The 26,295-nt window shown below is 53.0% G+C and overlaps 3 protein-coding genes across 8 annotated transcripts; all 3 read left to right on the forward strand.

Moving 5' to 3' along the window:
* Positions 1 to 312: 312 nt before the first annotated feature.
* On the forward strand, positions 313 to 6,115 carry MAFG (MAF bZIP transcription factor G). Of its 4 annotated transcripts, none has more exons than XM_084298672.1 (3): positions 313 to 413; positions 4,810 to 4,871; positions 4,955 to 6,115. In XM_084298672.1, the coding sequence occupies exons 2-3, from the start codon at positions 4,836 to 4,838 to the stop codon at positions 5,405 to 5,407; spliced, it is 489 nt and encodes a 162-aa protein (XP_084154798.1). In that variant the 5' UTR covers positions 313 to 413; positions 4,810 to 4,835; the 3' UTR covers positions 5,408 to 6,115. The 4 variants fall into 4 exon arrangements, with proteins under 4 accessions (XP_084154798.1, XP_084154800.1, XP_084154801.1 ...); XM_084298674.1 differs by lacking the exon at positions 313 to 413 and adding an exon at positions 794 to 1,152; XM_084298675.1 differs by lacking the exon at positions 313 to 413 and adding an exon at positions 4,024 to 4,293.
* Positions 6,116 to 9,592: 3,477 nt separating this feature from the next.
* Positions 9,593 to 13,604, forward strand: SIRT7 (sirtuin 7). Of its 2 annotated transcripts, XM_084298576.1 has the most exons (10): positions 9,593 to 9,715; positions 9,782 to 9,919; positions 10,410 to 10,514; positions 11,116 to 11,186; positions 11,353 to 11,425; positions 11,914 to 12,012; positions 12,475 to 12,711; positions 12,953 to 13,033; positions 13,219 to 13,325; positions 13,396 to 13,604. In XM_084298576.1, the coding sequence occupies exons 1-10, from the start codon at positions 9,620 to 9,622 to the stop codon at positions 13,601 to 13,603; spliced, it is 1,215 nt and encodes a 404-aa protein (XP_084154702.1). In that variant the 5' UTR covers positions 9,593 to 9,619; the 3' UTR covers position 13,604. The 2 variants fall into 2 exon arrangements, with proteins under 2 accessions (XP_084154702.1, XP_084154701.1); XM_084298575.1 differs by having other exon boundaries at positions 9,598 to 9,919.
* Positions 13,605 to 13,733: 129 nt separating this feature from the next.
* PCYT2 (phosphate cytidylyltransferase 2, ethanolamine) lies at positions 13,734 to 25,167 on the forward strand. 2 transcript variants are annotated; one of them, XM_084298577.1, is made up of 13 exons: positions 13,734 to 13,868; positions 14,315 to 14,403; positions 15,117 to 15,278; positions 17,163 to 17,229; positions 17,728 to 17,812; positions 18,887 to 18,931; positions 20,358 to 20,496; positions 21,135 to 21,217; positions 21,401 to 21,478; positions 22,173 to 22,238; positions 22,499 to 22,564; positions 23,053 to 23,141; positions 23,852 to 25,167. In XM_084298577.1, exons 1-13 carry the CDS (start codon positions 13,780 to 13,782, stop codon positions 23,937 to 23,939), a joined length of 1,146 nt encoding a protein of 381 aa, XP_084154703.1. In that variant the 5' UTR covers positions 13,734 to 13,779; the 3' UTR covers positions 23,940 to 25,167. The 2 variants fall into 2 exon arrangements, with proteins under 2 accessions (XP_084154703.1, XP_084154704.1); XM_084298578.1 differs by lacking the exon at positions 13,734 to 13,868 and adding an exon at positions 13,943 to 14,191.
* Positions 25,168 to 26,295: the final 1,128 nt, after the last annotated feature.

A 26,295-nucleotide genomic window follows, 5' to 3' on the forward strand; every position in this document is an offset into this window, starting at 1 on the left:
CGCTCCCGAGCTGCGCCCCCCGCCCGCCCCCTCCCCGTCAGGGCCGGGCCGGGGCCGCCGGTGGAGCCTCGCTGCCCCTCGGCGCTGCGGCTGGGGGGGGCTCGGCGCCGACCCGCGGCGCTACCGCGATCCGCCCGCGGGGTCCCGGTGCGGGGCGTTCCCCCTCCCCCCCCCCCGAAGGCGCGGCCCCGGCCCGGCCCCGCCCCTCTCCCCGCCGCCTGGGCCGGCAGCGCGCGGCCCCCTTAAGGCGCGGGGCGGTTGCGCCGGGCGCTTCATGAATGGAGCCACGTGACCCAAACATCACGTGACGCGGCGGCGGCGGACGGCGGCGGCGAGCGGCGTCCCGGTCCCGGTCCCTGCAGCGCGGCCTCTCCGCCCGGCCCGGCCCCGGCCCCCGCCGGCTCCGTCGCGAGGTGGGCGCGGGCGGCGCGGGCCGCGCGGCGGGCGGAGGAGGCGGCGGCGGCGGCCGCGGGAGGCGCGGCGCGGGCGCGGCCCCGGCACCGGGCGGGGCGGGGCGGCGGGGCCGGTCCCCGGGGGCGGGGCGGGGCGGGCGCCGCCGCCCGGGGCCGGGGGGGGCCGGGGGGCGCCGGCGCGGGCGGGGCCGGCGGGCGCCGCGCGGGGTCCCCACCGCTGACTCATGGCGGGGGCTCGGCGGCCGCCCGGCGCCGCCCGTGTCGCGGCGCGGCCCTGCCCTGCCCTGCCCGGTGCCCCCCGGCGGCCGGGCAACAGGTGCACGGCCCCCGCCGCCTCCCCCGCCCCTCCGCGTCCCGCGAGCGGGAGCGTTCCGGGGGACGGGGCCGTCGGGCGGCTCTTCCCGGCGGCTCCTCGGCTCCGCCGCTCCGGGACGAGGCGCCCGCGGGCCGGCCCCGGGATTCGTTCCCCCCCACCCCCGCCGAGGCCCGCCCGGGACGCCCAGGAGGGAGCTCGCGGCCGCGGGGCTGAGGCCCCTGCCCGGTGCCGGGCCGCGGTCTCGCCGCCCCGGGCAGTCCCCGTGGTCCCGGCAGGCGCCGGGAGCGGCCCCGGGCTGGCCCCGAGCGGAGCGAACGCCCGCCGTCGGTAGCGGGAGGCGAGCCCGCCGCCGGGCTGCGGAGCAGGGCGGGAGCCCCGACCGGGGGGGGGCTTCGCTCCACGCTGCTGTTCGCGGTGCGCGGGGTGGGTGCTGCAGCTCGTGGACGGGGCCGCCTCCAGGATGGGGCTGTTTGAACCGCGTGGGGGAAGGAAGGCGCTCCCGGGAGGCTGGACGGGCTCTCGGAGCGCTGGCTGTTGCCGTTATCTGTGAAAGCTCCGCTAAAGCCGGCTCCGTGGGCAGATTCCTCGAGCGAAGAATTGCTGGGGAAGTGCTCTGGGTTGGACGCGAGTTCACCGGGGACTCCCGAGGGAGAAGTGGGGACACACAGCAGAGGCGCTGTCCTGACGTCAGGTGTAATGGGGGAAACTGCCTGATCTGTTTGGATTCCTGGGAGGACCGCGCGAACTAATTTGCACAAAAAACAAACGAACAGAATGCGAAATCCACACTGGGGGAGAGCGTTCTCGTGCTGTGTGCCCAACAGCTGGCAGCAAAACCGCACGCTTCTGTGTGTGCTGCGCAGCGGAGGCTGCGGAGGAGCTCGGCCCCTTGCTTTGCCCCCACGTCCCTGCAGATGGGCCTCCCTCCCGGCGCCGTCCCGGCCAGCCTGCGCCTGACGTCACCGTGTTTACACTGGGCTCGTGGCACGGTTCCGCGATCAGGAATGTGGAGAATGGGGCCTGCGTTGAATCATGCGCGGTGCTGTCAGCTCCCTTGTGGTGCTTTCAAGCTGAGGAAAGAATTGGCTGCACTTGTGCTGAGTTCAGGCCTTTAGAGCTCTCGGGAAATGTGTTGAGGCTGCATTTTCTTCACTGCAGTCATCACATTTGGCTCTTTTCAGTGCGATCTTTCTTTGGGAAGCTATCAAATGCTGAGAAATCAGTAGTCTGGAGAGTTGAACCAAGTTTGGTCTGTCTCAGCGCCAGCTCTCTGTGTGTCCTATGGGCCAGCCGCCAGATAGCCCCATCTCCAGTCCTTTAAACGTGACCAGAAGACAGCCACCAGCTAGTTCCCAGGCCGTTCTTCCCATTCTGTTTGGCAGGCTTGTGTGTGGCTGCATCTCCGTTTTGGTCCTTCTGGAAAGGGGGCTGTGGGATAAAGGGGAGGTGAAATCGCCAGGTGCTTTCAGGCATGGCCTTGTTACAGAGTGGAGGCTGCTCTGAGAACAAGGCCTGACCAAGTTCTGTTCCTCTGGGTAAAAATACTCAATTCAAGAAAGTTAATTCCCTGTTGCAAGGGGGCTGGAACCAGTCTCTTCTTTTGTCTGATTTCTGATAGCTCTCTTGACCCCATCTCAGCTTTTGGGGCTGTCACAGTCTGCGGGGTAACCCCAGCTGTTGTCTCTCAGCTACAGACCCTTTTGGTTCGCATCTGCACTGACTTTCCTCACAGCAGCTCTCAGGTCTGAAAGTGGTTTGGCTGTGGGTTTGGGAGGTTGCAGTGAGGTTTGTTAAAATTACTCCTCTTGGCAGCCTTGAAAAAGTCACTTCATCACCTTTAGCTATATGATGTAGGTAGAAGTTCTAGTGCTTGATAGACCTCTGAATTCTCCTAGTAAAGGGTTTTGCTGAGCAAATTTGGCTGTAAACTTGAACATCCGATTTCCTCCCACAGGTTAGTCCGTTCTTTAGCATTTCCAGTTGTGGGTTTATATAGATTTAATGGAAATCGTAATGCAAAGGATGGAGTAAGTCATTGACTTTGTAGGGTCTAGACTGTGTGAGCACCTCTCCTGTTTCTGCAGCCTGCCCCAAGAAGCTCTCTTCCCTGTGCCCTGCCTGGTGCAGCACGGTTGTTGCCTTGTTTGTTTTTTCAGCTCTGCTATAATGAAGGAAGTCTGAGCATTTGCCAGACAGCTGAGAATTGTTTAGCACTGCAAGGCAAACAAATTTCTGCAGCACCATTGACTGTAGCTGCCCTTGGTGTCCCTTGTGCTCACCAGAGAGCAGTGCAGAGAGGTGCTGAAGTGGTTATATTTTTAGCCTCTCCAGTGATTCCCTTCCTTCTGCTCCTTTCCCCGGTGGGCATTTTGTTTGCCGGGGGGAACAGAGGGGAAAAAAATAGAATGGTATGGGAAAGTGAAGAACTGATCTTCACAAGGCAATATCTTGTGTGTGATCCATCCTCTGTTTGCCTGCTTTGGTGCAGCTACCTGCTTTGGCTGGCAAAGTGACCCTTTTACACTAGCACTGTCAGGTTGTAGCGGACATCTCATTGCAAGGAACATTGTCCTCTGGGTATAAATAGCCTGCCTCCTGGCAGGCTCGAGTCTTCGGGAACATCTGAATTTTACTTCTCTGCTAGGTGTCCTAGAGAATGCTGAACCCGCTCACCTCTAACAGGCAGTAGATGCACTGTGGGGAGCCTGAGCCACAGCTGCTAGAAGAGCACAAGTTCATATTTGCTGACTTGTACGCCTTGGCTTGTTCTTGGCAATAACTCTAGCCTTTAAATCGAGCAACCAAAATAGTAGCAAACTAAATTGCCGTTGACTGGGACTGAAGGTACAAAGGTGCTTGTGGATTGCACTTGTACAAGAATGCTTGCCTTGCTTAAGGACGCCCTCAGCTCCAGATTGCTTGAGACATGATTGTCGAGTGATATCTGGGGGTTCAATTCATTGGGTGGTGCAGTAGCATTCTGAACTAAAGCCTGAGAGGAGGAGGTATGTGGGGACAGAAACAGGAGCTCCGATATGATTCAGTATAAAAACAAGCTTGTGAGTTGCTCATACCTGTTCTGAAATCCCACCTTCCCTGGCAGTGAAGGAGTCTGCTCTCCTCTGGTTTTGGTCTCCCTTAATCGTTGTTCTATTGTGAGTGTATCGTGGCTCTGAAGATAGGGGAGGGAGACGGTGGTGCTGTCCTGACCTTGCCTCAGACTGATAGGGACTTCCTTATAGAAAAGACCTGCAGCTGGGGGTCAGCTTTGGGTGACTGGGAGAGGTGGGGGCTGCTGAGGTGTCAGCACAACCTTGTGATGGCATCCCAGCGTGCCCACATGCTTGCTTGTGCGGCAGTGTCAGGTTGCAGGTCTTTGACTTCAATCTACATGCGGTGGCTTTGCTGGGAAGCAGAGAAAGGTTGGAGAGGAGCGACCGCAGTAATGGTGTTCTGTGCCCGGGGAGGTGCATTGTGGAGGCGAAGGCTTCCCCTCTGATTGCTACCAGGGCCACCTGCTCATGAACCGCGCTGGTTTGTGTCCTTGGGATCGCCAGGAGTCTGGTAGGACTCTTGTCCTGAGGAGTTTCTGGTTGTGCTCGGGCAGCAGCTGGGGAGGGCGTGCTGCAGCGGCCAGGCGCCTCGCCGTGCCTGGGGGCTGCGATGTTGAGGCTGGGAGCAAGAGGCGCAGGCTGCCAGCGTGCTGAGTCAGCGTGACTGGCCCGGAGCAGGCGTGCTCTGGACGCAGCCTGCTGCCTGCCAGGCTATTTTTAAAGATGTGGCTTCCGTGTATTCTGGCTCCTCCTAGTTTGTTTTAATTTTCCCCCACCCCAAACAAAAAACAGCATTGCTGCAAGTCTCCATGGGCGTAGGGGTGTAGAAGGGCAGCAGTTTCTGCTCGGGGACAGAACCTGTCGCTTGTGAGTCCAGTGCAGTTGGGGGCTTGTTGAGCGTTGTCTGGGGAGGCGAGTGGGATGTGCACCAGCACGGGGCGTTGCTGCTGGACTCCGCTCCAGAAGCAGAGAGCTGCAGGCTCTGCTTCATCTTGTGGGGCTAACCTGACCTCCCCTTCCCTTCCAGAACCCGACTGACAAGGCTGTCGTGTTATGACGACCCCCAACAAAGGAAACAAGGCCTTGAAGGTAAAGCAGCAAGGGGAGGGAAGCGGGGGCGGGTGTGGGTACCTGCTCTAGGCTTCGTGAATGCATGCGGCCTTCTCTTCCAGGTGAAGCGGGAGCCAGGCGAGAATGGGACCAGCTTGACAGATGAGGAGCTGGTGACCATGTCTGTGCGGGAGCTGAACCAGCATCTACGGGGCCTGTCAAAGGAGGAGATCATCCAGCTGAAGCAGCGTCGCCGCACGCTGAAGAACCGAGGCTACGCAGCCAGCTGTAGGGTCAAGCGTGTTACCCAGAAGGAGGAACTGGAGAAGCAGAAGGCAGAGCTGCAGCAGGAGGTGGAGAAGCTGGCCTCTGAGAACGCCAGCATGAAAATGGAACTCGATGCTCTCCGCTCCAAATACGAGGCACTCCAGAACTTCGCCAGAACCGTGGCCCGGAGCCCTGTCACCCCTGTGCGGGGGCCTCTCGCCTCCAGCATGGGGCCCCTCGTCCCTGGCAAGGTTGCTACTACTAGTGTCATCACAATAGTGAAATCCAAAACGGACGCCCGGTCTTAGTGAAGCGAGTGTTGCCTGAGCTTGTCTGTGCAGGGCAATTAGGCACAAAACCAGCCTGGAATCCCCAAAGCACAAACCCTCCCCACACGGGTCCGGTTTCCTTCTTCTTGGCCCAGGACTGGCCTGCTGATCGCTCTGGTTTTATTTTGTATGAGCAGTGGTGATGCATCCCTTGTCCTGTGCAGACAGAGCCTCCCACCCAGCAGTCTGTAGCCCTCAGCTGCCCTTGGGACAGACTGTGAGATCTTGGTGTTCTGGCCAAAGGAAGTCTGCGCAGCGTGGCCGACGGCGCGGCAAGTGGGCTTTTGGTGGCTTGGGGGAGGCGTGGAGGGAGGCTTTCTTGCTGGGGGTTGGGAACCCTAGTTTTCAGTCACTTCCAAAGGCTTTATTTCATTACTCTTCCAGGTGGTGTATCGCGGTGCCTGACTGCCAGGTGCCTGAGCCTGCTGCTTTTGTCTCATCTGGTACCAGTAGTCGCAGTTGGGGTGTTCTGTGTAATAATAGATTTGGTATTTGTTTCTAGGTGTGCCTCTGTGCCAGAGCGGTGGGTTTCCTTCAAACTTCTGTTGCGTTAGCAATGCGGACTAGTGGTGGTGGAAGGGAAGATGCTGCCGTGCCCTGCTGCCTCTGCTCCAGCAAAGGGGAGGGAGCCAGGACAGGGCCCACAGAGGGGGCCCAGCACCTGGGGGAGAGGGAGGGAGGGAGGGAAGGTACCATATTGACTGCAGGCCGGTTTTGTGCCTAATGCGTTGCACTGAACAAGACCAAAATCACTAGTTGTCCCCGTGTTTTGAGGGTATCAAGTGTCTCTAGTGTGATGGTTTACACAACCAGTTTATGTGGTTAAATAGCCCTTTATTTAAAGAGAGAAACATCATTTTAAGAGTTATTAAATTATCTAAGTTTAAAATGAAAATCAGACAGAAGAGAAGAGCGTATTTATAGTCAGCTTTTTTTATCCGAGAGGGTGAGAATATTTGGCCATATAAATGGGGAAATATTCTCGGAGACTTTGCTAGTTAAAAGTTAATAAATAAATAATTTTAAATTTTCTCGTGAACCTCCCGCAAACTGATTGTGGCTCTGAGGTTAGTTTTTATAAAGAGTTATCAGACTTTATTTATAAAACTTAGAAAAAGACAAAAAAAGAGGCAAGTCCTGTTTGATATCTTTTTGCAATTGTACCAAAAGTGACTTATTCTCGATCTTGCTGGCTTCCGTTGTGTCCCCTTGTGTTGCGCTCTCTGTGCTCTCTGAGCTCGTGCGTGGCGCTGTGGTGTGGTGGTGCCAGTGGCTGCCTTTGCCATGTGGTGTCGTTTTCATGCTTCCATTGTTTTCCCTGAGCTTAAGCGAGAGATTGACTTGGAGTCTCTCCGAATTCTCCAGGAGGATTCTGGCACACAGGCAAAGTTGCTGCTTTTCTTAAAGGCAAAAAGGAGCAGCTGGTGCAATGAAGTAGTGATGCCTGCCCAGAGAACGCTGTTCTGCAGAGGTGCTTTGCAGGACGAGGTCTGCTTCTCTCTCTGGGTGTTGTAGCAGTTGCTTCTGCACAGACAGCTCAGGCCTCTCGCTACCCAGCCGATGCTGGGTACCCGAGTTACCTGAACGGTGGAAATGTTGCCAGAGGAGCTGCTCTCTCCTTCCTCCAGCAACGCTGGTGGAGAAGTAACACATGGGAGAACTAAGGAGAGGAGGAGACTGATGGGATTGAACTCTGGAACTGGATTTGGGTCCTGTGGTCAGAGCTTGTGTTGCTCTTGTGGCTCCTCTGACAAGAGGCAAGTCTGCCAGCCATTTGGGGCAGCGTAGGACCTGCACCAGTCCTGGAGCTGCAGCCTCTTGTGCTGAGTGTCTGCATATTACTGAAAAGTAAGCTGTGATGTGGTTGCTTTCTTTCCTGGTTCAGCTTCTGGCTGTGGGTGTTGGTAAGGTGCTTAGACTTACAGTTGCGTGACACAGCTGAGAAACTATTTGTGGTCAGGATCCGTTTCCACAAACACTTTAACAACCCCTTCCTCCCTCGCCTCCCTGAAAGACTTGAGCTGATTACTGAGTTGTTTTAGAGAAGCAGGACATGGAGCTGAAGTCCATGTGATGATCTCTTGGTTGCTGAAAGTCTCTTGAGCACAGGGGACAGGCAAGGATGGGACAAGTGAAGCTGTAGTCTTGTGGGGAAGTGCAGTTCGCTACACCAGGAGTTTTTTGGTGATGTGTTTCTCACGTAGCTGAACTGGTACTGCTCTTCTCTGGGCTGAGAAGCAGGTAAAGCTGATGAAAACTACAGTGGCAGGAGAGGAGCCAGTGGTTGGTGGGGATTTCCTGCTGGAGGGGGAACATCAGCTTTGCACTGGTTGTGAATTTAGAGAGAAGTTGTTTGGGGTGCTTTTCCCAGTGAACTTTGTGGGTGAGAACATTGCCTTCAGGCTTCACCCTCCCAGCCCTTGGGCTTTCTCTTCTCTGAGTTGAGGTGCCTGGGACGCTGCTTCCCTGCTGTTTGCTGGATGGGCTGCTTGCTGTGCAGCACTTAGCACAGATCTCTGGGCTCCAGCCTTTGTCTTCCACCTGGTGGATGGTGACAGGAGGGAGGGGATGCTCCACAACAGAAGAGTCCTCCAGTTTGGCTCAGGGTGTAAATCTCAACCATGTCCCTACCGGAGCCAGCCTGAGATCTAACCTGGCAAGAGAGCTGTTCTAAACCCAGCTGGAGGCCTGAAACCTGTGGAGTGAGCAGATGAGGTTTTGTGTATGGGACTGGGTAAGAGCTGAGCTCCAGGTGCTGCAGACTGTTGTGAGGAGGATCCCATCAACAGAGTGGGCGATGGCAGACAGTCCCACAGCCCTGGTGAATTTGCTCTCATTGTACTCTGCGAACACCCTGGTCCTTCCCTGCCTGCTGGATGGCAGCTGTTGTTGCCAGTAAGAGCTTGCGCTGCTCTGGAGTGAGGCTGTGAGTCAGGAGGACAAAGAGAGCAGGCATCAGCACTGACTTGACCGGCCATTAATGCTGTCACTTCTCCTCCCCTGTGCTTTATTTGCTAGCTTGTGGTCCCAGTTTGCTTTGAGTGGCTCAATGCATTTGGTGAGGACACTGCTTGAGGGGGAGCAGGCGCGAAGCTACTGCTGGAGTGTGCCTGCGTGGTAAACCAGCTCTGTTGGTGTGGGGATCCTTTCCACGCAGGTTCAGGCTCTGGCTGCAGGCGAGATGGTTCCCTGCTCGTGAAGTGCTCTGTCCGGCTCCATCCTGGGGACGTTGGAGGGGATGTGGTCCCCTCGTGAGTGCTGCTTCCCCATGCTAGCGTGGTGTTTTTGGTTTTGTTCTCAGTGAAGTATTGGAATCCAAGTAATGTATTTCTGCAGCGTCCAAGGAATCTCGCGTCATGCTCAAGGGGACCACGTCCCCTGCCACCTGGCATCCTGTGCCTGTGTGAGACAGCCCCTGCCCCAAGCCCATCACTCCGATCTCTCTCTCTTTTCTCTCTCTCTCTCTCTCCCCTCTATTTCTCTCGTATATAGCGTTCTGGAGTGTGACAGTTCTTGTTCCTAAGGTGCTCGTCCGTTCGGTTTCCTGCTGTGGAGGGTGTTGTGTTTCCTTTCTCCTTCCCCCGGTGCCCTTTTGATGCAGTGGTTGGGGGGGGGGCTCCGGCCCCGCCTGCCCGCGGAGCAGCCCCGTGAGGTGTCCCCGGCGCGGGGTTTGTGTATCTTGTGGTGAATTGTGTAAAGTTCCTCTCGCGTTACGCAGCGCCGCCGGGCACCGAGCGGGGCCCGGCCCTGCCCGGCTCCCCGGCCCCGGCCCCAAGGCGAGGGCGAGGCCGGGGCCGGGGCCGGGGCCGGGGCCGCTGCGCCCGGGGGCTCGGGGGGTCCGGTCCCGGCGGCGGGGCGGGGGGCGGCCGGGCCGGGGGCCGCGCTGGGCGGGCGGGCGGCGGTATTTATTGCTAAGTTATTGCCCCGCGCGGCGCCGGGCGTTATTTATTGCTGTACATAGTGTTGGTGCCGGCGCGGCCGCCGTTGTTTTGTACATGACAATAAAATGCTTTCAAACACCGCGGCCTGCCGCTTCCTTCGGCCGCGCTCCGCCGGCCGCGCGGGGGCGCTGCGGGGCGGGGCGGGGCGGGGGGGGGTGGGGGGCGGCCGCTCCGATCGGGCGGCGGAAGCGGCGCCGCGCGGCGGGCGCCGGGGGCGGAAGCGGGGCGCTGGCGGGGCGCTTCCGGGCCGATGGCGGCGGGCGGCAGCCTGAGCCGCTCGGAGCGGAAGGCGGCGGCGCGCGCCGAGCTCCTGCAGCAGGAGGAGCAGCGGGACCGGCGCAGACAGGTAGGGCAGCGCGGCCCCCGCCCGCCGGCCGGCCGGGCCGCCGTGACGCGCTGCGTGTGCCGCCAGGTGTCCCGCATCTGGAGGAAGCCGCCGGCGGAGCGGAGCCCCGAGGAGTGCCAGGTGCTGAGCGAGAGCGACGACATCGTCCGGGAGCTGGAGCGGCGCCGCAAGCGGCGCGAGCGGCTGCGCCGGCGGCAGGAGGAGGTGGGCGGCGGGGCCGGGCCGGGATGGCGGGCGGGCGGGCGGGGACGGCGCCGGGGAGGGGGCCCGGTGCTCCGGGGGGGCCCGGAGCTGTGCCGGCCCCGGCTGCAAGCCGCCGTGCCGCCTTACTCGGAGCGCGCCAGGCCCCTGAGGCGGTGGCGGTGCTCGGCCGTCTCCCGGCTCCAGACGTTCAGAAGCTGCAGAATTTCCACGTTTGCCAAAATGTGTGCGGATCTCATCGGGTGTGCCTCCTGGGAGGGTGGGTCTTCGTGTGCCACCACCCAGGAAACTTCTTTCCTCAGTCTTTAATATGCAATGCGGCCAGCAAACACCCACTTTCTTTTATTTCGGAACTGCCTGTGATCGTATTTGTGCGTCACTTCTTTCAGCTAGGCTAGACCCATGTCAAAATTTCCAGGGAGACAGCAATTCCTTCAGGGTCAGTGACGTGCTCTATCTCGGGAACGTGGAATTGCTCAGTTTTATTTCCTAGGTTTGTGACGAACCAGAGGAGTTGAAGAGAAAGGTCACTGAGCTGGCTGCTGCTGTTCGGAATGCCAAGCACCTTGTCATCTACACGGGAGCAGGGATCAGTACGGTAGGATTCTTTGGGGGTGAGTGGCTGGAGCTTTGGGAGCTCCTTCAGGAGTATTGCAATGTTTGGAGACTTTTTTTTTTTTTTTTTTTTTTGTGGAATCCAAATGACGACGTGATGTCTAGGATGCTGTATTAATATTGTTGAACTGCAGAGTTCAGGGTGTATGAACGCTAATGTCATAAATATGTGCTAACAATCACTGTGTACAAGTTATCAGGAATCAGATTAGTGAAAATAACGAAAAGATTCAAAAATAGGGTTCTGTCTGGGGAAATGTGAAGTAACAAGTGGAGGAAAAAAAAAAAGAGTTCTGGAGGGATTCAGTAATGGAGAAAATAAATACTGGGGGTGAAAATGAGAACTGCAAGGTAGGAGAAGAGATGCTGGAGAAAAGAAATGTAAAAATATGGGGGAAAAAAAAAAAAGGTTGCTAGAATTAGGGAGCCGCTAGAAAACTTGGACTGAATAAAAATGCAGTGGTGAATGCATCTCATCCTGGGTGAGAGCAGGCTGATGCATTTGTGGACAAGAAGCATGAGCTTTCCCATCACGCCTTGTACATGACTCAGGGTGTCATGCTTTGTCTCTCCCCATAATGCAGGCAGCTTCGATCCCAGACTACAGAGGCCCTAATGGCATATGGACGTTGCTGCAGAAGGGCAGGAGCATCAGGTAAGGAGGTGACTACTGAACTTCTCTTCCTTCCTCTTTTCTGGAACGACAGTTCTGCAGCCACTCAGGAGACTAATTCTGAACTGACAATGACAAGCAGAAAGCTGATACTGAAAGAGAAATTAATGTCAATTTCTGCTTTTTTTTTTTTTTTTTTTCTTGTCAGGGCTACAGATCTGAGTGAGGCTGAGCCCACGCTCACCCATATGAGCATTGCTTCCCTACACAAGCATAACTTGGTAAGACTTTTTTTCCCCATGTCTTACTTGAGCTGCACTGCCAAAGTAAGATAAATGAAACCCAAAAGGAATAATTTTATTTTCATGAGATTGTATAACCAGTGCCCTTACTGAGGTGACTACATCCATGTAGGAACAACTGTCTTGTGTTCCTGTACAGTTGAGTCTTCATCAGGCCAGCTCCAGATGGTAGCTCAGGCATGTTTTTTCCCTTGTGCCTTTTCTTCAATAGCTTGTGTTTGCCTCCTTGTGAGGCTGGCCTGAGGACGTGTCCACAAAGTAAGCCAGACCTAGTAGAGCTTTGTTTAGCAGGAGGAATCTTTTCATTTAGCTTTCATAGAGGTCTGTTCTCCATGCTTTTCTTTTGTTAGCTCAGTATACCAGAGCAGATCTATTTAGTGCATATTAGGACATACGTGTTACCTGCATTTCAGTAATACTTTGGGTGCTTTCTGTTTGTGTTAGCTCAGTGTTTTATTCTCTTCAAGGTGCAGCATGTGGTGTCTCAAAACTGTGATGGGCTGCACCTGCGGAGTGGGTTACCCCGAACAGCCATATCTGAGCTTCATGGAAACATGTACATAGAGGTAGGTAGCCAGAACGGGATGAAAATACTGTCAGGTGGCCTCACAAGAAGGTAATGTGAACTATTTATCTCTCCCTGGAGGGGAAGAATTAGTCCATTGGCTAGTCTCAGCTTAGTTCATATCTTTGGGTCATCATTTTTTTTTTGGATGAACTACTTAGCAAGCCACAAAACTTTTTCTCTGTGTTTGCTAGAGCCTTCTGTGTCTGACTGTTCTTCTTCAGGCCTTCCCTTAAATCCCTTCTATCACATAGCCAGTGTGTACTCCATAGCGCCACTTGCTAGTCGAGCTCTTCTGACTGTTTTCAAGTTAGCATCTGATCCCAGATGATTCGTTCTACTGCTTCCAATTTTGTTGTCCCCAAAAGGTGCTGCTCTTAGAGAAGTGTCTGGTTCCTGGGCTTTAATGGGCTATAGAGGCTAATGATGCAACTGTTCTTTTATTTATTTCTTCCTGTACCAGGTCTGCACTTCCTGTACACCTAACAGAGAGTATGTGCGAGTATTTGATGTGACAGAACGCACAGCCCTGCACAGGCATCACACTGGCAGGATGTGCCACAAGTGTGGGTCACAGTTGAGAGATACTATCGTCCACTTTGGGGAGAAGGGGACGTTGACACAGCCCCTGAACTGGGAAGCAGCAACAGAAGCTGCAAGCAAAGCAGATGTGATTCTTTGTCTGGGTTCCAGCTTAAAGGTAACTTTAGAGACTCGGTGAAGATTGTTAGCAGCATTCCCTCTTGGTGATACACCTTGGTGCTGAGCAGTCTCCTCCCAAACAGACAACTGTAAACTCTGGTGTCAGGATTCGCCCACCATCTGTGATAGTCTCTCTTCCTCCCTCTTTCCCTTCCTGGTAATACAATCCTTTTCCTCTCGCTGATACCGTTCAGTTACACGTGCCTTTGGCTGTGCTGATAATCTCTGTTTTCTGGCAGGTTTTGAAAAAATACCCACGTCTTTGGTGCATGAGCAAGCCACCAACTCGTCGTCCGAAGCTATATATTGTGAACCTACAGGTGAGAGCCTTTCTGGCCCTGGGTTTGCAGGTTTGGGGGAAGCCTCGTGTAGGGCGTGGTGACACGCCTGTCGGTGCAGAGCATGCCGGCAGGGTGCGAGGCTTGGTGCCCCGACCCGCCCCGTGGGGCAGCCGGGCTGTGCAGTGGGTAGGCGCGCGGCAGCAGGCCTGCTGTTGCTCCTGCAGTGGACGCCGAAGGACGACCTGGCCGCCCTGAAGCTGCACGGCCGCTGCGACGAGGTGATGCGGCTGCTGATGGAGGAGCTCGGGCTGGACATCCCCAGCTACGACCGGTGAGCGAGGGGGGCCCGCCAGGGCCGTGCCCCGGGCGGCGGCCGGCCCCTCACCTCCGTGTCTCCGCAGGGCGCGGGACCCCATCTTCGCGCTGGCCGAGCCGCTGCGCCCCGGCGAGGAGGGCACGCACTCCCGGAAGCCGGTGGCCCCGCCGCCGGGCGCGGAGCCGCCGCAGGAGCCGCGGGAGGAGCCGCCGCAGGAGCCGCCGCCCGCCCGGCCCGGGGGCTGGCTGGGCCGCGGCTGCGCCAAGGGCGCCCGGCGGAGGAAGAGCAACTGAGGGCGGGGGGGGGGGGGGGCCGCGGGAGGGGGGGCTCGGGGCCGGCCCGCCCCGCGCCGCCGGTGCTGACGCGCCCCAAGATGGCGGCGGGGGCGGGCGCGGGGCGGGGCGGGGGCGGGCGGGAGGCCCCGGTCCGCGGCGGGGTCGGCGGCGGCGCCGCCGGTGACAGCGGGGCCATGCTGCGCAACGGGGCGGCGGGCGGCGGCGGCCCCGCGGCGGGCGGCGCGGCGGGACACCGGCCAGTCCGCGTCTGGTGCGACGGCTGGTGAGTGCGGCGGCGGAAATAAACGGCGGCGGCTGCGCTCGTGCCTCAGGCTCCTCTCTGACCGCCGGCGGGGGCGGGCGGGCCGGGGCGGTGACAGCGGGGAGAGCCGGGGCCGGCCGGCGGCGGGGCGCCCTCGGGCATCGGCGGGGCCGCGGGGCGACCGCTGCCCGGGGCCGGCCCCGTGGCGATCGCGGGCAGCCCGGGGCCGCGGCCCGGTCCCCCCCCGGCGGGAGCAGTCTCCGAACGGGCGCCCCGCCGGCAGGCTGAGGGCGCTGCCCCGGCCTCCGGTGAGGAACCGGCCGCGGGCGGGTGCGTCGTGGCAGGTGGGAGCGAGACCTTGAACCTGCGGGGCCGTGGCGGGGATCGCCCGGGGGCGAAGGGGAAGGTCACGGGCCGCCGAGCGCGGCCTCGAGCCCCCGCCTTCAGCAGGGCCTGTGTCTTTCTAGCTACGACATGGTGCACTACGGGCACTCCAACCAGCTGCGCCAGGCTCGGGCTATGGGGGATTATCTGATTGTCGGAGTCCACACGGATGGTAAGAGGTTTTCTCAGCTTTTCACCTCGTGCTGCCTCTCAAATCAGCCTGCAACGTGAGCCCTGAGAGGGGGGAGATCCCGGTACAAAGCCGCTTTCTTCCTACGTGTCCTGAAGGAGCAGCAGCTACCAACAGAAAAAGCATTTCTTCCCCGGGTGAGGCAGTGGAGTTATCCTCACTTTTTCCTCAGCGATGGTTGCGTAGTTCAGAGCTTGCAGGCTTCCTCTGGGGAGGATCTGCGTTCTGTTCTGCAAAGCAATAGAACCAGTTGAAAATCAATCGGTGTTGCAGGTGCAAACTGCAGAACTGGTATTCCAAACCAAATTACTGTGTGGAGAAAGGTCATTTCAAGCCCATGTGAGAGTTAAGTGCTACACATTAATTCTTGCTTGTAGAGATTGGTTTTAAAATGATGTATGGATGCGTATTTTCTAGCATAAACCAACGTAGCTTGAAGTTACTGTTGAAGAGGAGATGTTCCCTAGGGGGCTGCCAGGGGGCTGGGTAATCCGCTCAGGAAGAAGTATGAGGTGCAGGGAATCACAGATACCCTTTGCCTTCAGAGTGAATTCTAAGGCCTTTGCCACATGCTTAAAAAGCAGACTGAATTAAAACATTTCCTGACCTACCTGGGACTTCCTTCCCTGCTGCAAACCAATTTCAAGCTGAGTTTCTCTCAAACGCTTCTAACTGGATTTTTCTTCCCCACGCAGAAGAGATTGCCAAGCACAAAGGCCCCCCTGTCTTTACACAAGAGGAGAGGTACAAAATGGTGCAAGCCATCAAGTGGGTGGATGAGATTGCTCCAGGAGCTCCCTATGTCACCACACTGGAAACCTTGGACAAGTATAACTGTGACTTCTGTGTGCATGGTGGTGAGTGGTGTTCTGAGGTGGCAGTTGTATTAACAAGGGACCTTCAGGGCCTATGTGTTTTTCCTGCTGCAAAACAAGGAACTTTCTGGCTCAGGGGATACCTCATTTGTACAGATTTCTGTGTTGCCAGTGCCTGCGCTAGTCAATGCAGCTACTCAGGTGTTCAGGTATTTCAGGGAAACATGTTTGTGTTAGGTACTGTGAGAGTGGTCAGATTTCTTGGTTTAAGCATCCCTTTCACTTACAAAGATGAAATGTGTTGTCTGACAATTATCCCGAGATTGTCTTTAACACAAGAAAAAAATTGTGCACGGGAAAAAAAGTTATTTATACAACCTAAACATGAAAAACACTGTTACAGAAGTTCAAAAGTGTGCAAAAAACACAATCATGTTTATATCTGCTTATCCTGGGATGAGATCAGATCTGAAAAGCTTCTGTCCCTATCTAGCTGATAAGCTGTTAACGTGCTTAGCTGACTGTGGTCAGAGACTCGGTTCTCATTATGAACATTCTTCAGGTTGCAGTCACCGAAGAGAAACAGTGTTCTGGTGAAACATTCTTGGTTTTGTACTCTGTCCCTTCCGTGGACTACGTCTCATGTTCATTCAGTTTTGGCCCCTCCTCCCTACCCCTCTGAAGGGGGTTTAATTTTGTTAATTGAATCTGCAATAGTCTTTGCAGTTTTTCACTTTTCCTTTCTCATTTGACCCCAGCTATCTATTATTGATAAGACAAGTATTTTGTTTAATGTAGATAAATTGTTAATGTTCAATTAGATAGATATGCTTTTTTTTCACGTGGACAGGGTGATTATCACATTACTTGCTAACTTAATTGCTTGTCCTGAAAGTGCCTTTGGGGTACGTGACCCTGTACTGGACTTGGTGAGGGATTATGACAACAGAGAAGTGCCTGTGGCCTTTGCTCCAGTTTCCCTGCCTTTATCTTTTTTGTCAAATAATTCAATACTTCTACCTGAATAATACTCTTAGGTGCTGCAGATTTGCAAGGCTGTGTTTATGCAGAAGGTAAGTTTAGAAATAGCTGGGCTTAGCTGGGAAAGTGGCAGTTAGTGCCTCTCTTCTGGCACACAGTGTCATAACTGCAGTATGTTCTCTTCTCCTGTCCCTGTGCCCTGAGGTCGGGGTGTGGAGTTTTAGAACTCATCAGCTTTTCTGAGAGTGCCACTGCTACTATGTAAGAGAGAGTACATGTGAGTTACCGATGCCTGCACTGTAAACAGGGTATTATGCCAATTGAAAGCCAGCTTAGATTTTTGCTGTTGAAGATTTTAAGCTGTCACTAAAAGCAGGTGGTTTTTGTACAGTGAGTCAGCAACCATGCCAAAGGTGAGCCATAGTTAATTCTATAGGAGTTCAAGGGGTATATTAATATCATGGTAAAAGTGCCATCGCTGAGGGGAAGAATTGGGTGTTGAAGGACTGCTTAATTGACTAGGGAAGCCATAACATGAACAGATAAAAATAGTGCTAGAGAAATTAAAGTTAAGGTGCTTTTTAACACTGGGAATATTTGCAGCTGTTCATGGTCCTCCAGACAACAACTCCGTTGTGTCTGCTGTTGGAATTGCTACCAGGGCAACAAGCTCAGATTTTCTGGAGTATCTTAAAAACAATTGGTGAGATGGCTAACGGCCTTTAGCATCCAGGAATATGCTTGTCTCTACAGATAGATGAGTCTTGCAATCCCATGATATATCCATGGGATGCAGGACATACTACATGTGTAAGCACCATGATTCGGATTGCAGGAATTACAGTCTGGCTTATGTGCTGGACGCATTCAGTTATTGCTATAATTCTAACAGCTCTTGTGCAGGAAGGATTGGAGTGCAGTTCTGAGGCTTTTCTCTTTCTGCAGATGACATCACCTTAACCATAGATGGCAAGGACACCTATGAGGAAGTGAAGACAGCTGGGCGATACAGGTAACACATTTCTCCTTTGGTTCTTACACGGTTTTGGGCAGTTTCTGAGAGTTCCTGTCCTGAAGGAAAGTCAGATGAAATACAGCTGTCTTCAGGTCACACTTTAATTTTGTTATTAAGTGCGTCAGAGCTTTAGCTGCTCCAGGCATTTTGGTTTCCAGAAGGTGATGCAGACTAGCAGCTGAGTGATAGGGGCTTCCTGTTCCTCGTATATGCTGGTTCTAGTCTTGAAGCCTCACTGGGAGTTAGGTCTGTTGGGAAGTCCGTGCAAGGTAAGTTTTCCTCATACGATGGGTTGCTGTTGTGTGAAGAAGATGCAGAAGTTCAGCAGGCAAGCGGTGTACTTTATATCAAGGGCAGATAGTAGGAAGACTTTCTCTGGATGATCCCTGGTTTGGATTTACCAGGTTTTACACGTGTTCCAGTGGTAACAGTGGGAAGAGAAAGAGGCATATGCTCCTATGGCTTCTGCTTTATCCTTTGCTTGTCTTCCTGCAGGGAATGCAAACGCACCCAAGGTGTGTCCACTACTGACCTTGTTGGCCGCATGCTGCTCATGACTAAGGCTCACCACAGCAACATAGTGAGTCACAGGGCTTTGGGTGGGAGTTTGGAGTCTAGGGCATATGCCAGCTCTTCCCTTTTGCTGTCCCAAAATGGTGGTGCAGCTCCTGGGTCTGGCTCCAAGGCTCTTGGAGAACTGGCAAACCGATGATGGGCAGTGACAGCAAAACACCCTCTTTATATTTGCTTAAGTCTGCCTGAGATCACAGTGCAGAGCCTGTGCTGCTTTCAAAAGGTGTATGGAGATGAAAAGCTTTGATCCATCACGATTGGTGTGAGCTTCAGAAATGTTATTGGAAAGGCAGGCTAGTCTACAGCTTCTCTGAGTGTGGAATTACGTTGTGCAGCCCCATTGATCTAGCAGCCCAGCGCTGCCAGAATTGGAAATTCTTTTCCTTCTAACAGAGCTGTATGCTTTCGCCTTCTGCTGTCTCTGAGTCTTATCAGGCCTTTCTCTAGTCTCCTCAGCTCACTATGTGATAAATAGCTAACCTAGCCAAAGCAAAATAAAGGAAGTAGTGTTCTGTTGGTTAACGAGTTAAATTGTCTCAGTAAACAAGCAATCCATTGAATGGAAGAATGGAATCGCTGAGATAATAGCAGGGATGAGACAATGGAGAAACAAGAGAATTTGGGGGTAGAGGGAGATCTTTCAGCGTGCTGGGCTGTTAGATTGGCTTAGCAGTAATATGTAAGTTCACATCAAGATTTGACACAGCATCGCTAGCTGTCTGCACAGATCTGAGCCCATCTCCAGTGGAGTGTTTTTGGAAAATGTTGGGACGCTGCCCTATTGGGGGCTTGCATAGTTGAGAGAGGGCATAGGTGTGCAGTGCTATCAGCTGTGCAGGTTGGGCAAGAACAAGAACCACTGTCACTGCCAGGTCGAGGTCAGATAAGGAAGTTCCATTTGACTCCAGCTGGGACGTGATTCTGGTTTAGATATTAACTACTTGGTCAGCATTTAGTGCCAGCGATCGATGATGAGCAGTTTAAGCCTGGACCTCCCAGCACTTCTGCCACACACATGCATATTTCTGGTTGGATGAGCTATGTGAGTGCTTAAACATTTTGATTCTTTATCTCCCTTCAGGATGAGGACCTAGACTATCGGAAGCACACTGACAACTTTGGGAAGGTAATGTGAGTTCTAGCCTCAGACGTCTGGTTGTTGTCATGAGAAGGATTCCAAATGTGCTTTCTGGCCTGTATTGCAGGCTTGTTTCTTCCCCTCACGTTTAGTAGTAACCTCAGTAAATGTTTGCCACTGCTGTAGGTGGTGAAATGGGCAGGTGTGGCTGCACAAGGGACCAGCAGTACTGGTGGTGTGAACAGTATGCTAGCGGCACCACAGTGCTGCTGCACTTGTTGAGCTGTTGCTGTTCGTTTGGCTTGCTTGTAAATTCTTTGTTGCCACTTCCTTTGGGATGCAGGTGCCCAGAGTTCCAGCCTAGGGGCAGCTTATAGCGATGCTCCTTTTGGTGCTTACGTTTTAAAAGGTGTTGCATTAGGTTTGGGAAGCATTTATGTAGCAGGCACGTAACTAGCATTCCATACTGCAAAGAATTCAGTTGCCTGGTCTTCAAATAGCAGAGTGTTCCTCCTGGGGCACTCTGCTGTTATGTTCAGCTCATGTCTTGGGCTGCCTCTAAAGAGCTATCAGCTTTTTCTGGGTGTTAGCTTGTCCCTCATTAACAACCACCTGGTCCTACAGCTTGAGTAAGTATTTTACTCACTTAGATTTTGCTGACCAGGCTGAATTGTTCTCCACCATGTTGTTGGGTGGTGTGTTTGTTTGTTTATTTTGGAGAAGGTTTTGTCAGGCCTGTTGTTCTAATGTGTCTCCTGGTTCTTGGATCTAAGGAAGGATATCTGGGCACTAAGTACTTTGCATGACCCCCGCCAGCAGCATACTCCCTTCTGCATGCTGTTGTTTGTGTGGCTTGTCCTGGTCATAGCATAATTGTCTTTGTTTTGTTGCGTCTTTTATTGTTCCTAACGTTAGGGGAGCAAAGCAGGTGCCAGGGCCAGTGACCTGGTGGCTCTTTCCAGAACTGCCGCATGGTGGGGCTCAAGCTCTATCTTCGATTTCGCTGCAGTTGGGATATTTGGCCCCTGCTAAGTTCTGGGTGATACCAGCCTAGCATACCATTCAGCCAGGTGAAAGGGTAGGCTGCCTTGCAGCTTGAAAAGATTATATGCCTAAGAAGATATAGGTAGGTTGTGCATTGCGTATCTCTTCTGTTAGTAAGTTCTCCCTCTCCTGGAAATCCTGGACTGCCCTGTTGCCTTCTTCTTTCCTAAGCTTTCTTCTCAGCATCTCCTTAGCTGGCTGTTGAAGGAATGATTTAGGTGATGTCTGACAGAGTGAAAAAGGCTTTTGTGAGATTGCAGAAATATTTGGTGCCAGGCAGGTAGAAAGTGCAAGCTGCTAAGAGCTGCAATACTTGCTAGCAAATTAAGATGCAATCCTGCCTACAGCTGTGTTCTGGCACTGTATGTGTGTGGTCCAAATCTCCTCTTGGAGCTTGAAAAGGAAATGTGTGTGGTGTGTGTTTTCCCAGGGACCAAAAGGTCATAGTCCATGGACTGGTGTCTCCCAGTTCCTGCAGACATCTCAGAAGATCATCCAGTTTGCATCAGGAAAGGAACCGCAGCCAGGAGACACTATCATCTATGTGGCTGGAGCCTTTGACCTGTTCCGTATCCTTGACTGTTTTGTTATGAGAACAGTGTTGGTGTGCTTGTTCTTGTATTTTAAGGCACTAGACTAGGATATTGACTTAGTTTTTGCTTTGCTTTGTTTTTTAGGTATGTGGGTGAGGGAAAAGGCAAGAGTTTCTAATGACAGTTTCTTAGTCACAGGACACAGAGCAAGGAGTTAGAACTACTCTCTAGAGAGACTTGTGGCTGCTAGAGGATTTCAGAACGATAGTTGGATACTGTCCATGCTCTACTGATCACACGCTTGTCCTTCTTGAGGTCTGGCTGTCACAGACCAAGTGACTGCTGCTAGAAAGCACTGGGTATTTGGAGCAGACACTTCATCCCCAGGACAGTCTTGGAGGCATTGTGCCAGAACACCCAAAATGGGTAGAAATTCTGGACAGAGGCAAAGCTGAGTCCATGTAATAGTGGAACTGAAAAGATGCCTGGCTTTTGTCCAGAGCCTGAGGGCCAGAGGAGGAGGAAGGCAACTGTTCCTAGCACATAGGCAAAAAGCAATACAGAAATAAAATCCTTGGGGTTACTGTCGTCTGCTGTGCTTTCCTGGTACATCTGTTTCTGGCTTCCTTTCCCCATTTTCCATGTTAGCTTCAATTCCTTAAACAGGTCTGCAGATATTGGGCACGTAGATTTCTTGGAGAAGGTTCACCAGCTGTCAGAGAGACCCTACATCATCGCTGGGTTGCACTTTGACCAGGTCTGTATGTAATGTTCAGAGATGGAGCAGCTTGGCACATGTTCTTTCTGAAACGAGCAGGCAGTGCGCTGGAAGACAAGAAAGGGTTGTATTGGCCAATATTGGTTTTTCATACTGGGAGAAAGTGAGAAGGAAAGGAATTGCTTTGTGTTTCTTCTAATTGTGACTGATGCTTTGCCTTAGGAAGTAAATCGTTACAAAGGAAAGAACTATCCCATCATGAACATCCATGAGAGAACACTCAGTGTCTTGGCCTGTAGGGTAAGTGCCTACAGCTCTGTCACCTTCCACTGTTCCAGAAATTGCCTAGAAGCTGATGTTGTTCACCCATAGCTAACAACCTTGTACAAGATCTTTATTATTCATTGAGAAAGCAAAGATAAGACTGATCACTTCATGCTACCAGAGGTGCTGGCACACTCCTGTGAGGAATCATTGGGCTTATCTGTTGTCTTGGTTAATCTGAGCCATTGCACCCACTCACCTCTTCCACCAGCAGTGAAAAGGCAGAGTGCTGCTCTGCTCTATGCAAAGACAACTGTGTTCTTGCAGACAACTATCTACTTTCTGCAGCAGGGTAAAAACTTACTGGGAAAGAAATGTAGGGAGGCCCAGAGATCTATGCTTTGAGCAATTAATTCTGGGATTTGCTGTATACACCCTACCAGAAAGCATAATCTTTAGTGGAACAAAAAGATCATAGAATCATAGAATAGTTTGGGCTAGAAGGGACCTTCAAGATCATCTAGTTGCAACCCCATTGCCATGGGCAGGGACACCTTCTGCTAGACAAGGTTGCTCAAAACCCCAAGCAACTCACTTTCCTATTTGCCTTATTTGAGTTCCTTAATCTATAATCAGGTGGCCTACTCAAGTCCATGTAGAAGATAGGCTGGTCTTTGTTGTGGCTTTTTTTTTTTTTTTTTTTTTTCTAATCTGGATTCTTTTTTTCTAGTATGTCTCAGAAGTGGTGATTGGAGCCCCATATGCTGTCACTGCTGATCTGCTGGATCACTTCAGGGTGAGAGTCTTTGTATATAGATGTACATAAAGATGCTGGCTTTTGATGTGCTTAAAGAGCTAAAGTGATGGAAAACAGCAATATAGCAGAGGTGGTCCTGCTCAGCATAATAATAGGGAACTCTGGATGAGTTGCCAAGCCTGGTACATGAGGGTTGGCTTCCTGATCTCCTGCCTGTGCTTCAGGGAGTGCAGTGGGAAAGTTCCTGTCACTTTCTGGAGGGAATGTCATTGTGTCAGTGACTCTGTGCTCCTCTTTAGGTAACACTTGTATGTCACGGAATGACAGAGGTGGTGTCGGACAAGGATGGTTCTGATCCATATGAGGTAAGATGCTAGCTGCTGCCATCTGTGCTTTTTTGCCAGCATTTGTGACAGATACAGCATGGCTTTGTTCATGCTTCTGGGCTGAGAGTTAACATGCAGAGTATTGCAGTGGATGCTACCCAAGCAAGTCTTTGTCAGGTGATTCTGTTTTTTATCAGCCTCTCAGGTGGCTACTTGGAGCAGAGCCTGTAAATCATTCACAACTCCATTCTTTTAGTCACAGTTTTGTTTTGCCTTTTTCTGATGCCTTCACGGCAGAATGAGAAATCCTGTCATCTTTGCTCTATGCAAATCCCTCGCTCAGCTCCCAAATACGTGAAGCTTTGCTTTCATCAGTGATTTATTCAGCTTAGGAGATGATTTTGTGTCGTGCCTGGCTGGGTGCCCACAGGACCTGCCATGACTTCTGCTCAGCTTTCCTTTACTGAGCTGTAAACCCAGAGGTCCTTCATGTTTTTCACAGATGAGTCTGCTTTGTTTGTTCACAGGAACCGAAGAGACGTGGCATTTTCCAGCTGGTGGACAGTGGCAGCAATCTTACCACAGATTTAATCGTGCAAAGAATCATCAAGAACAGGTTGGCTTTCTTCATCCCCTAGTTCTGTTGCATGCTGTTCAGTCCAGCTTGTCTGAGGCCTGATTAATGGGATCAAACAGGAAGGGAAGGGATATCTGAGGGCACAGAGGAGGGAAACAGTGAAATGGTCCTTCATCTTCGAAAGCTTTGTTCTGGAACTTTGGGCAGGCTGCTTAAATGTGGATTTACCAGACTATACAGGAAAAGGAATAGGTAAACTATACTACATTAGAATGTGATTCACAGCATGTTTTACTATTTCTCCTCCTTCTCTATCAATGAAAAAATTTCCTTGCTGTATTCTTAAGGATTTAGAATGCAGTTTCTTTCAGTGCTTTGCTCTTTTAAGCCTTTCACCTTTAGTGACTCCAGCTCAGGTCAGTTGTAAATTTGAATTTGGTATTGCAGCACTAAGTGGTCTGTCCTAGGACAGACCAAGCATGGAACAGCAGCAGCATCTTCAGAGGGAGAAGTGTTGTTTGACTGGTGTGGGAGCCTGGGACTTCAGAGAGAAGTGATTGTAACACTTGGAGGAAGCTCTGGGTGCTGGCTCTCTCAAAGAGGAGGGTGGGAGGTTAATGGTGAAGCTTCTGAAGTACTCTTGTAACAAAACACCGTAGGAGAAGGTGGTGCTCCCCTGTTCCAGAGGGTTTTGGTTGCCTAGAAGGACGAACGGATAAGACTCTGATAGCGTTTTATGATTGATGCAGGCTGGAGTTTGAAGCTAGGAACCAGAAGAAGGAAGCAAAAGAGCTGGCAGTATTGGAGGCCATGAAGAAACTGGAAGAGAAGCACTAGACCAGCAGAGAGCTGATGCTTGGGTCGCAGAATGCTGCAGCCTCGCCCTCTTCTGGAGGAGCAAAGAGCTCTTCTGGAGAGGACCCTGAACAAGGATGCCGCTGCTGGTGTGCACAGGATGTGCTAGCCTAGCTGTCCTAGCTCCTCCTGCACTAATTATGCAGACATAACGAGTTGGGATCCTGCTGCCTAGTTTTTCCTCCGTTAATCAGCCCCCATTCCCTTTCCCAGGAGAAGATTTGAAAAAGAAAAAAATGGTTTTAATTATAACTAATGTTTTAACATGTTGATGTGCTTTTACTTTCTGCCATTTCTGGCTTTTACAAGGTGGGAAATGAAGCAGCTGCCCGGGCCCTTTCTGCCTCCTTCCACATTCTGCTGTCCTGACTGGAGTCTGCATTTCAGAACACCCCTTCAGGTGGTGGTGTGGGCTGCTTGACAGACTGGAGAGAACAGCGTTCCTGGGAGAAAGGGGCGGCCAACAATTCCTCTGTGAGCTTTTTACCCAAAAAAAAAATGGGTAGGGATGCTAGGCCAATCAGTGTGCCTGCTGCTGGCGGTGCTGACTGCGCCCTGTGCTCTGAGATTGCTGGTGGTGGTGCTTCTCAGCTGAGCTGCTGCCTCTACACAAATACCAGATCAAAAGCTGCTTATGGTCTAATTGGATAAAGCCTTCCTCCAGCTGTGACTGTTGCCAGTGAATCATTCACTTCCCCAGTGACAGGCAGCAGCTCAGCATCTGCTGCGGGTTGCGAGGCTCGTGGCACAGAGACCCTCAGGTCTAATGTGTTCCCTGGTGAGTTTGAGGAATTTCTCTGCACAAGGCATGAGAACACTGGCAAGTTTTGCCAAAGGCTCCACCTGCTACGAGATGCGCAGGACTTGGCGCTCCTTGTGAACCGTGCTCAGAGCTGTGCTTGCTGCCAGAGTCCACCTTGTGCCTGACAGATGTTACCAAGAGAAGTGACCTTGTGGGCTGGAATTTCAAGACTGTTTTCTTAGGGTTGAAGTGCAGCATGTTTACCTCCTGTGGGAACCTGCAGGGCCTGAGGGGATGAGTCTGGGAAGAGCCAGGTGCTGGGCTGAGCCCTTCTCTGCCTCGTACATTCCAGGGTGCTGTGCTGGGTGTCTCAGCCACTCCCTGCACTGTGCTGTACAGTCCTTCCAAGCCGATTTTTTGTCCTCTCTGTTGTAAATTTCTGTTGCTGATCATTAATAAAATGTTGAAGAGTTGTCTGTTGGTCTCTTCAGGCCTTGAGTCCAGGTGGTAGAAAGGTTTCGGGTCTTTGGGTGGAGGCTTTTCCCTGGAAGCTATGTCAAGAATGGACAAGAGTTCACCGGAGGCATCAAAACAAACTTTGCTGTGGGCAGCTCTGCCTGAGCTCTGTGAAAATCTTAAATTTATTCTGGTACAAGGGTTAGAGATCACTCTAGCTAGAAGCCCTTCCTTTTTGCCATGTGAACAGATTTTTGCTGAATTCACCCAAAAACCGAACTAGGCCAGGTGAGGGGATCTTTGCTATGCTGTTCTAAGTTTTTGTGCTTTCTGGATTGCAGCACAACTTGCACTGGAAAGGTGTCCTGGCAGTTCGGCAGTCACTCAAACACGGTGGGTGTGGAGTTAGGATTCTGCTGGTAACTTGGTGTGTTGCAACGCTAAAGCAATGTCTACAAGCGGCCCTGGTGGCTCTGTCCTGCTGCCTGCAGAAGGGCTGCAGTGTGCACACATCTGCCACAGGGCCTCAGCATCTCACGGCTGTGCAAGTGCTAATCCCAGATCCTGCGTTTGCATATTGGCATCTCCTAATGAATGTGTCATTTGTGACAAGGTGCTATCAGGAGCCAAACCACCCACCTGTGTGGGAGGAGATCCTTCAGGGCAGGAGGGGGAACTGGAGAACTCGAAGCCTCCTGTCCTCTCCCAAAACCTTGCTGGAGCTCCTCAGGTGCCTGACAGTGTTCGAGCATGGCACCGGCAATGCCCTGAGTCCTGTCCTGTCCTGCGCCCCCCTCAGCTCTGCAGCTGCTGGGGGGCTGCGGATGCTCCTGCTCTGGGGGATGCAGGGAGCTGAGGCAGGGCCTTCGGCTCCGGCTTTGTCCTGTGTGGGCCACGCTGGTGCTGGTCCTGGAGGAGCAGAGAGGGCTTCTAATGGTGGTGTTGTGTGTGGCAGAAAGCTTTTCTCCAGAGCAGCTCAGCAGCTGGAGGGAGGTTGAGGGCAGCCCTGGGGAAGTGTAGGAACGACCCCGCTTCCACCTGCTGTTTTTGGGCAGAAGATGTTTTGTCTCTAGAAAAATGCTGCCCTTGCTGACTGTCAGCAGGGTCGTGGCTGTGGGGGAAAGCGCGTTGCTGGGCCCT

This window comes from Netta rufina (assembly GCF_964035555.1).
Source record: "Netta rufina genome assembly, chromosome: 19".
NCBI classification, from domain to species: Eukaryota; Metazoa; Chordata; class Aves; order Anseriformes; family Anatidae; genus Netta; species Netta rufina.